Raw genomic sequence first — 11,053 nt, 5'->3', positions numbered from 1 at the left:
GCATTGCAAGAGCGAGACACTGGTGGCAAGGAAAGATACCACAAAAGCTTGTACAGAACAGGAGTTGTGTAATGACAGTTTTCAAGCCATTAACCTACTTAAAAGGTTAATTTGGAACAAACTCAGCACTTGAGTGGATACCGTGTTGTACTGCCAGTTGGCAGCCTGGGCCATGAGAGTGGACTGGTGGAAGCAAATAGCTGTTGTGGAAGAAATACACTCAAACTTTGTGTGAGAAGTCTGCTTACTTCACTTCCCTAGTCTCCTGCTGCTTGACACAGTGCAGCCCTGCTACAACTTGCGTAGTAAGGAGCTGACTTTTCCTAACAGCTGAAATACCACTACCTTCTCCTACCTGTGCGGAGGAGGTTCATGGACCAATGAGGTCCATGAACCCAGAAATACTTTCACTCTTGTGGAAACTGATGAGTATTCGTCTGACCCAGCAAACTGCCTTCTCTGTCCTGAATCTAAGTACAAGCTCACTGCAGTGTCCAGAAGCAGCAGCGATGTAGCTGGAGCTATGCACCTCAAACTCTAGCTGAGAACACAACTGTGTAGTTTTAAGAGTAGACCCAGAGCTGCTTAGAGAAAGAAGTTCTAAAATACACGAAATCTTTTCAGTGGAAATGTGTTTGAGGACAGTTTTGAGGAACCAGGCAGCATCAGTAGAGGAGTTCCATGCTGTCCAAGGAACAGAGTTTGCTTAGACCTCTGCTACAGGTATGGGAAAGGTGATCTCCACGTGCAGCCAACTGTTGGCCTTTCTTTTTCGCTGTGAAGCAAAAATTAGCACTTGTATAACTCTGCCATTTGCACAGTGTCATGTTCGTTTAATGAGTCCTCACAACAGCCCTGTGAGGTAGGCAAGTGAGCTGCAAAAGGAGGATATGATGACCTATCCTCACTTTACACTAAAGCACCAGGAGGATACTACGTATCCTCACTTTACACTAAAGCATCAGACCTGTGGAGAGTTGTTCTCAGTCCCATGTCCTGGATGGGGAAATTCAGCAAAGACTTAAAACCTTAAAACGACCTGTCTTGCAGTCCAGAATTGTGATCGACTGTAGACTCCTGCTCAGTAAGGCCTCTGTTTTCACTCATTTCAACATTGGTCCAAGGAAGAATTTAACACTTCACACTGAGTTTTCACTTAAATTCTGAATCTACTCAAGGCATGAAATGTCTCAAAATATACAAGTAATCTGTTAATTTACTGGTCTGCTAAGGTGTACCAGAAATCTTGCTAAAAGTATTCAGCAACCTCATATTTACAGCTATAAGTAACTGACTGACTGACATGTATATACATACACAGAGAACTACATACAATTTACTGCACACTGCTAACCTACTTTCACAGGATACAGTTCATGTACAGAGGTTAAACTTTCTTAAGACATTGCCACCCTGAACATAAAGCAAACTTTTTTTTTTAAATTTGAAACAAGGTACTCTTTATACAAACCTAGTTCTGAATCAAAAGCCCATACTGAAAATAGTCCCCATCTTGTTCCTGCTGTCTAGAATGCAATATTTCACTGGCATTTGCACTTCAACATGAAGCATGGTCTTCAAGTTGATAACTGTGTACTGATTCTTACATCTCAAGTACTACATGTAAGAGCTCCTCCTGAGAAGTTAAGAATTGCTTAGAAAAGTGGTTATTCCTACAAAGAATTTGGAGCTTTTGGACTAGCTTCTGGTGAGTTTGGTGATTTCAAAGCTTCAGATACGTTGGCCTGATTTACAAAGATGAGATAGTTCCTGCTTCTGTTTCTGCAGTGCTAGAGATGATACAAGCCAAAATACTACCTGATTTCTTGTTGTAATGAAGGAAAACAATGTTTAGCAGGGTTTATTTCCTTTCAGTCTGTTACCAAAGCTGCAGGAACTACAGCTCTGTGTGTGTTTTCTTTTTTTAAATGTGTCTCTCTAACAAGAGCTACTTATTGGAGAAGGCATTCAGTTTCCCCTCCGTGGCTGTAGTCTGTGGGAGAGCTCCTAACAAAGTTCTTTGTTAGTGTTTGTAAGACTGGAGATGAGGTTTAATTGAGGGATTTGTGCTGAATGTTCTTTCGCTTTGAGTCTTAGCGCTGCAATGCTTGACGTTTTCCTTTCAACTGCTGCTGGATCAGTGAAGGCAGTGAGAACAGGGTCTGACGGGGGTCCAGGAGCTTTCATTAGTACTGAAGCTGTTGTCACGAGAGGATTTAAAGCATTGAGAAACCTATATTTGAAAGAAGTCAATATTACCCAAATTAAGAATTGTTTTGGAGAACAAATACTTTCTGAGTTGCAGCTTCCCCCCACCAAAGTACTAGGAAAAAAAGTTCCAAAATTTCAAATTTCTTCCAAGTGTACATTTTTTTTAGCTTTATTTTGCAGTATGTGTCTTGCTCTTTAAAAAAAGAACAAGCAGAAAACCCCACCCTAAATATAAAACCAAACCACTTTAAAATAAAACGAACAAGAGATTATCAGACATAGCATGCAGATATCTAAACCAGCAACCATTTGCTTAGCCCCTCATGCTAAATCCTTTCTAAACAAACCTTGGATACTGTAGATCAGCCTGTTCTGTGAAAGCAATAAACCACCTCATAAGAAGGCAAATTTATATAGCTGTTTATGCCAACAATTTGTTCAGATCAATTGATTCCATGTGAAAAGCATTTGTTTTTCTGTTAATGTAGTACTAAGGCTCTAATTTCAGCAAGAGTGCTATCTTTTATTTTTTATATATTTATATATACTTATATATATTGTATTTACATATTTTATATGTAATGTATTTATACTTGAGAGGGAGCGAGAGAGAAGGATGGAGCTGCAGCCACACAGGTCACAGCAGTATGTATGAAGACTAGAGTTCAGTGACACCAAAATTGCAGTAAGTATGCACAATTTGTCTTCAAAAATCAATTACGTATTAGGTTTTTATTATCATGACTCAAACCTAAATCTTGCTGTTCCTAATCAAGTGACCCTACACAGGAACTAACCCATTTTAGTAAGTTTATTGAGAACATGCAAGTAGCAAACTAATATAAACGCAGAATTTTTAACAGTTTTGAGATTTAGAAAAAAGAAAATTATTCTATACCTTCCAAAATGTGGATTTAAAATAGGATTTCTGAAGAGAGAAGTCCAGGTAAGACTGCTGAGGCCAAATGGCCCTAAGGTTGAAGGACTAAAAGCTGGGGACATGGACGGCACAGCCAATGTTGGAAGAGGCATTGACCTCCACGTGTGATCTAGGAGGGGAGAGTGACTCAGTGGAACATCCAAAAATAGACCAAGTGGGTGCGTTAAGGAGATTCTCGGAACAGTCCCCAGAATTTCATTTTTTTCACGTTTCCTCCACTTTGCCCTTCTGTTTTGGAACCAAACCTTCAATAAAAAATTACAAAGGCATTAGCTGAACTTACTCTGCAGTTTGTCCTACCAGATACCATGGCATGTATTGATACGGATGGCAAAATATTTACTGTTAAACCAAACCCCACTTCTTTAATATAAAAGATTCATTCATAAATGCCTTAGTGGGTTTATTACAAAATAAATCACTTATAAATATTGTAAATTTGACTGTTCTCTGACTGAAGAGTCACATTTTAAAGCCATTACAATATATATACCTCTCACCTGAAATGCAAGAGCAATTATTAAAAATGATCATTCTTCCTTTCATAACTTATTTATTGAAAGTTAAATTTCAACAAAGCCATTCAAGAGGTGGCAATTATATTAAAGTCAAAAAAATGTTTTCCAAGAGTTTTAAATAGCATCTAAAGTATCTAAAAATCAGGTTTTGGGGGACCCAGCTTGCTTTACCTCAGCTATTCCCTATGACCACTTCCAGCAGTCTGACTTACCTTCAGGTGCTTAAATGGCATGAAGTGTGTTTGGGAGAAAAGCCCTCCACACACCGGGGTGCTGATCCCCAAAGAAGGCTGCAGCATGCCCCAGCCTTGCTGTCCCGAGCCTGATGTTGTTTCTTTCTGTCAGTAAGAACTGACTCTTTCAAAGCACTTGCTCTGGGGTTCTCAGGATCCAGCTGAAGAAGTACTACACTAGTCCTTTCATTGCATACAGTATCTTTACACCAGGAAGTTCCTGTTCTCCTGGAAGAGGGATTTATACCCCTTGGGCTACGTGTATAATGCAGAACTGTCTCGCTCACAGGCAGTCTGCAGAGGGAGGTGCCCTCAGCAGAAAATCAGAACATCAAAATTTTGAAGTTGGTACTTGAAATTCTTGAGTGTTATGACTCATTCTTTGGTCTTTCCTCCAGCAACCATCAGCTTTCAATAGTCAGATGTCTTACAAAGGAATATCTGAGCCTGTGAAATGCCAGGCAGCTATGCCTGCATGGCAGTGAGGACTAGATACTCCACCTGTATTAGTCCAAGACAGGGGTCTGGTAAGGAAAACTAAATTACTGGGATCAGATGATTTTAAATCACTGTTAACCAGCAATCCTGAATTTGTAAGTGAGCTTAGCTAAGATCTCACAAGAGAAGACCACCAACTCAAAGGTGTTAGTGTTTTCTATGAAAAAAAAAAAATCCAATTGAAAGGGCAGTAACTGTCTCACATTGCAGATATACAGATACAGCCTTTCCTAAAAAGGATAAATGCTGCAAAGGTGTTCATGTCCTTACTAAATCTTAGCACTGTTCTTCAATCTGTTCTTCATAAAGAAGCCTAACACAAAATTAAATATCTGCTTTTCTACTTTCTCTGTCCTAAAGCAAATCACTCAGACATGCACTTTACAGGTATTTTTGAGCTTAACCCCAAAATTTAGTCATTGCTAGGTTTTGTATTTTTCAAACTGGAAGGAAATACCAGCATAGATATCTAATAATTACCATTAGAAAAAAGCTGGCTTTTGGTTCCTTATTGGTACAAACTCATCAGTTCAAGTGATAACAGAAGCAGACCAATGCCTCATACCTTAGACTGACATGACAAACAACTTTCAAAATTTACTGCACACATTATAGTCATTAACATTCAGATTAGTCATCCTGAACCTTTTGTTAAGCAGTTTTCCTTTGCTTCTAATAAAGGCTTAACTTGCCTTTATTCTATTTTCAGATACATCTGAAGTGACAAACTAACCATAATAGAAACTGCTACACCAGTCTTAAGATTTTTATGACCGTAATATCAATGACAAAATACTGTAGAAAAAAAGCGTTACTTAATACTCAAAAATTAGTTTTAAACCATCAAGTTTTGAATTGTATGCTAAATATTACCCAGATTATATTTGTAATTACTAGCATCATGCATATCTGACAAGAGATTTAGGTCTTTTATAAAGGAAGAGGTGAGCATGTAAAATTTGATTGCTTTCTTGCTGTAATTTTCTTTAGAAATGTATCCTATTTAATTGATGTAATACCTAAAGATGCCAAAAAGATACATAGATGTGCATAACTGTATCGTGTTTCTGCTGTAAGTGAATAAGAGGATCGTAATGAGAAAATACAACAAGGATGTCTAGATCAGTTACATCTGTAAGCCAGTGTTTTAAAACTGATGTAGTTTATGGCAATGAAATACCTATGCAACCTTTTACTCCTCACGTTAAACAAGATAAAAGATTCTTTTAACTTTTTCTTATTTTCTTTCTATCCTAACAATATGAATAATGAGAAACAGAACGGCAACAACAGATGCAAATGCTATTGAAGAACATGCTAAGGTGGCTCCAGGTTACAGAAATGTTTTGCAAACTCTCTGACTACCTCTTTCCCAAGGTAAGGAATGCTGCCATCATTGTTATTCTATAAAAGTAAATAAGGGGGGTAGGGTGAGAGGGATCTCTTTGAAGTAATGTTGGAATGAGCATATGTTCATGGAATTTTTTTTCTTTGTTCATTTTCATGTAAGACTCAAAAGGCAAGAGGAGGAACAATGCAGTGGCTGGTACCCATTTCAGCTGGTTGACGGAGGGTTCTCCCCAGAGAAGCAAACCTCAATTTGTAAAACACACTGAGGTGAAGAAATGGTCTGACTGCATTGAGTAAGATTAATTTCTTGATTTTACGCTTAACTAAATAAAGAGATGCTACTTTCCATGTCAGCTGATTTAGCCAGGTACCATGGGAGAGGATTGGAAGTCTTCATTTCACACAGGATGCTTTATAGAGCAACTATGAGCATGGGCATATGTGGCAAGTTTTTGGTAATTACAGTAGTTTGCTAAGTACAGTACATCCCTGTTGTTCCTATGCATCTCCTTCCCTCCAGGCTGCACCCTGTCTCCCACAGGATAGGAACTTTGGCTTGGCTCTGTGCACTGTAAGCTCACACTAAACAACTGTGCTGACTGTGCTCCGTGCCCAGGAGACTTGTGTTAAGTTCTGACATATTAAGGAGGCAAAGACGTACCAGGAACAGCTCTTTGCTGTTCCTTCCATTTACTGGGGATGCATCAACTCTGTCATTTTGCTTGTTAATTCCTTTTTGACTCCATCAAACACAAACATTTCCATTTTTTTTTCTTTAGTTGAGTCATTAGAAGATGAGTTTCTCTTTGCCATGTACCATTGCACCATTCCTTCACAGGGTCTACCCCACAAAGGGAACGTGACAGTAACAGTTAAATTAACTGCTTTTCACCCATGTCTTTTTCATTGTGAGATGCCATGTGTAATTGTCAGAGACTGGGGCATGTCAGTGACTAGAGGTTTTAGTCATTGTTGGTGTTAAGAAGAGGGGAGGGTACATAATTTTCTCCAAGTCCACCAAAGAGAGATGAAAAATTAATCTAGGTATTCTTTGACTCTATTATAAAGTACCATTCATACTTCTAATGTTTTTTCTGAAGATGGTGCATATTAAAATAAAAAGCTAAAAAAGTTACAATTTTACAGACTGTAACTGTGGTGTGAACCATCGCAGATCCAGTGACTGGAGTAATGACAAAGTACACAAACAAGGATCTGGCATTAACAGCATCAAAGCTATGCAGGAGTAAGCAGGACTGTCACACTGAGCAGCTGCACCAGTTTTCAGTCTTTCACAAGTAGGAACATACTCAGAGCTGTGCTGGAACCGTCAATATCTTTTATACAGCACAAGCCAAATTTAGTACAATTGTCATTTGCAGCTTATAAATACTTGAAAGCCTCCATGCCTTTTGAAATAACCTTTTTTTTTTTTTTTTTAAGATATAATTTCTGTATAAAATGGGGATTTCTAGGTTATCAAGAGATGAATCTAAAGAAAGTGGTTTTTAAGAGATATTCTTAAGCAGGAGTGCAGAGTCAGGAAAAGTTACTAAGGGTCATTTGTAGTTTAAGCAAACTGCAGCCTACAAGTGCCTGTCTAGGTATGCTGAAGTTCTACAGGCATTGCTACAATCACAGCCTAGCTGGGTATAAAATTTTCCTGGACAGGATCTGACTGTCATATATGAATGTCAAATTAATCTTTCATTTGTTTTAACCAGTCATTTAGAAGAGTGTCAGTTTTATTGAGCTAAATTAGGCCAAAAGAAGGATGTAAACACTGCAGCCTCGGAACTACCTTTGGATGCCCCACAGAACCCCTCATTTTCTGTAAACAACCTGATTTATTATTTTTTAATCCTGTTTTAAAACTCAGGAGATAGTACCTGCCTTTCGACCCATGACGGCGGCAGCAGAGGCGGAAGTGAAGCTCAGCCTGGGAATGTTCCTGAGCCGCCGCTTCCCCGCCACGGAGGTAACGCGCCCCTTCCTCCGTCCCTTCAGCACCACCCGCCGCGGACAGGACGCGTGCCCGGCACCGCCGCGGTTCCCTTCTCGCCCGGCTGAGCAAGGGGGAAAACGCGCTCTGTTCAATCCTCTCTCGCCCCTCGTCCCCTCCGGCACTCACCTGCACCCGGGCTTCCGTCAGGTCCAGGCGCAGGGCCAGCTCCTCTCTGCGGGGGCACACACGATTAGAGCCGGAGCTTGCCCGCCGCCCCGGCACGGCCCCGCCCGCCCCTCCCGCCGCTACCTGGTGAACACGTCGGGGTAGTGGGACTTGCGGAAGGCGCGCTCCAGCTCCTCCAGCTGGAAGGTGCTGAACGTGGTGCGGTATCGCCGCTGCTTCCTCTTCACCGGACCCGGTGCCTCGGAGCCGGATGGGCGCCCCCCCCGCTCCTCCGTCGGCGGCTCCTCCGCGGGGCTGCGCGCTCGATCGGGCCGCGGCGGCGCCGCGCGTTCCGCGCCTGCGGGAGACAACCGCGGAGTTACTGGGGCGGGCGGGCGGGGAGCGACCCCGCTGCCCCTCACCGGGCCACCTCTCACCGTGCCGGCCCGCGGCGGGGCCCCGGCCCAGGATACTGTCGATGAAGTAGGACGTGAGGAGGTGCAGGGCCGGCGGGGCGGCGGGGGCCGCGCTCTGCATGGCTGCGAGCAGGGCCCCCACGCCGCGCCGCGTTTTATGGGCACGGGCAGCGCCCGGCTCCGCGCCCCGGTATTAGCATTTCATTAGCTCGTGGCGTCAAGGCCGGGGGTGGGACGCGCCGGGCCCCGCTCGCCGCGCAGGAGCCGGGCCGCCTCCCCCGGGGCCGTACAGAGAGCCGCCCCGTCGGGGCTGCCCCACGGTCGTGCACTGCCCTGAGGCCGTGCCGCCCGCTCCCCCTGCTCCCGCAGGCCGGCGGTAACTTTTTCAAGCCTCGTCCGGGGGCGCGGAGCAGCTGCGGTGAAGTTGTGGCGGTGCTCGCCGCTGTGCGGGAGAGCCGTGCCCGGCTCCTCGAGAGCTGCGGTTGGGTCCGGAGTGAGGGCTGACAGCCCCCGGCTGAGACCCTGGAGTGAGGGAGAAGAGTCACTAGGGTTTACCTTTATTGCTTCTGATGAACTTACACTTGTTGAATTCAGCGTTTTAAGGCTGACCTTGCAAAGTACCGTGTGCCAGCAGGCGAAGGGAAAGCGCACAAACCCGTGCAAGATTGAGTCCTTTTTCCTGGAGATCTCTAATTCCACTCCTGCTATAATTCTGTTGTCGGTGTTGTTACAGCAGTGGTTCCTCAACAGGAGGCCTGGAAACAATTTCCTGCACAGGGAGACTTCCAGCAGTTCTGTGATCTTACTGTGGTGTACTGATAGAGACTGACATAAATTAGATGACAAAATGACTTGAGCCTGAGATCTTGATTTTGGGGGATGAGAATGAAATACTGCTTTCTAGAGAGTCTTACAGAGAGTACAGCAGAAAAGGGCTAAGAACCCCCAAACCACAAAACTACTGGCTGAAAACTGAAGCCAGACAAATTTAGATTAGAAACGAGGCATAGATTTAAAAATCCTTGTGTTTATATCTAAGTTTTGAAACAACAAAAGTGGTGGAGTTCTCTGTCTTCGTATCAAGGCTGGATCTGTTTACATTCTAGCTGAAGACATAGAAGCTGTCAGTGCGGAAATGCTTCCTCGCTGTCACCTGTCAAAAATCTTTTGGTTACTCCTGGCATTGCAGTCCATCAGCAAATCCTCTCCTCTCCTCTCCTCTCCTCTCCTCTCCTCTCCTCTCCTCTCCTCTCCTCTCCTCTCCTCTCCTCTCCTCTCCTCTCCTCTCCTCTCCTCTCCTCTCCTCTCCTCTCCTCTCCTCTCCTCTCCTCTCCTCTCCTCTCCTCTCCTCTCCTCTCCTCTCCTCTCCTCTCCTCTCCTCTCCTCTCCTCTCCTCTCCTCTCCTCTCCTCTCCTCTCCTCTCCTCTCCTCTCCTCTCCTCTCCTCTCCTCTCCTCTCCTCTCCTCTCCTCTCCTCTCCTCTCCTCTCCTCTCCTCTCCTCTCCTCTCCTCTCCTCTCCTCTCCTCTCCTCTCCTCTCCTCTCCTCTCCTCTCCTCTCCTCTCCTCTCCTCTCGCTATCTCACTGCTCTGCTGCAGGGCTCTTCATTGACTCAGACCTTGACTTCATTCCTTTCACTATGAAGCAATACCTTTGTGAACCTATTCCTGTGGCACCCTCTATGAGAAGGTTTTGGACAGCGCTTTGTGATGCTAACTCCTGAAAAAGTAAGGTGCCTGTATGAAAGACAACTCTGGATAACATTTACAGAAAGTGGGTTTTTTACATGGTGTTTTCTTGGCATTTCATACTTCATTGCCCTATTCATATCCTGATCCTAAGTTCCAAAGCTCAGACCGCCACATTCACGAGACCTTAATTGTGTTCAAAGGCTTAGGGATTCATTTGTGCTGGGAAAAACAATGATTCTATGCATCCTACAGACTAAATGTCTAATGTAGTTTCTGTCAATTCCAGGAAACAAGATTTGAGCGATCTAATTTTCTCTGACTAAAGAAACTGTCAGAACTTCATCAAGGAATCTCCTGGATGTGAAATACCCAGTGATGTGCTTGTTTTATAGTTACATGTGTTACAGTTGCGCATATGTCTATGGTCGAAGAGAAGCCCCTGAATCTTGGAGAGCATGCCCAGGAATTCCAATGAGATCTCCCAAGAGCCAGAAGTGACTAAGTGTTGTTACTCCTGTGTTCCAAACAAACCAAATGCAAGAGCAACCTGGACAGCAGATAAAGCTTCTGTGAGGAGCTGCAGGGGTGGCTGCTGTGAGAAGTTGCCAGAAGCTTCCCCCATGTTCAATGAGCCAATGCCAGCTGGCTCCAGGATGGACCCACTGCTGGCCAAGGCTGAGTTCATAAGCATTGCTGGTAGCACCTCTGGGATAAGAGGTTTAAGAAGAGGAAAAAACCTGCACAATAGCAACTGCAACCAGAGGGAGGAGTGAGAATATAAGAGGAGCAGCTCTGCAGACACCCCGGTCAGTGAAAAAGAAGGGCAGGAGGTGCTTCAGATGCCAGAACATAGATTTACCTGCAGCCTGTGGTGCAAGGCCATGGTGAGGCAGCTGTGTCCCTCCTGTCCATGGTGGAGCAGAGATCCACCTGCATGGCAGGGAGAACACCAAGCTGGAGCTGGTAGATGACCCCAGGGGGAGCCAGTGCAGGAGCAGGTTTGCTGGCAGAACTTGTGACCCCATGGGGGACCCACTTAGGAACAGTCTGTTCCTGAAGGACTGCAGCCTGTGGTGGAAGAGACCCAT

At 44.1% G+C, this 11,053-nt stretch overlaps 1 protein-coding gene across 1 annotated transcript; it reads right to left on the bottom strand.

Moving 5' to 3' along the window:
* Positions 1-833: 833 nt before the first annotated feature.
* LOC138110667 (homeobox protein ARX-like) lies at positions 834-8,397 on the bottom strand. The gene is made up of 5 exons (XM_069015870.1): positions 8,298-8,397; positions 8,005-8,218; positions 7,882-7,927; positions 3,110-3,396; positions 834-2,233 (listed from the first exon to the last, which is right to left on the bottom strand). Exons 1-5 carry the CDS (start codon positions 8,395-8,397, stop codon positions 2,008-2,010), a joined length of 873 nt encoding a protein of 290 aa, XP_068871971.1. The 3' UTR covers positions 834-2,007.
* Positions 8,398-11,053: the final 2,656 nt, after the last annotated feature.

This window comes from Aphelocoma coerulescens, chromosome 4A, assembly GCF_041296385.1.
Source record: "Aphelocoma coerulescens isolate FSJ_1873_10779 chromosome 4A, UR_Acoe_1.0, whole genome shotgun sequence".
In the NCBI taxonomy this organism is placed as follows: domain Eukaryota; kingdom Metazoa; phylum Chordata; class Aves; order Passeriformes; family Corvidae; genus Aphelocoma; species Aphelocoma coerulescens.
Note: the sequence above shows the minus strand (reverse complement) of the source record. Positions and strands in the feature narration are given on the sequence as shown.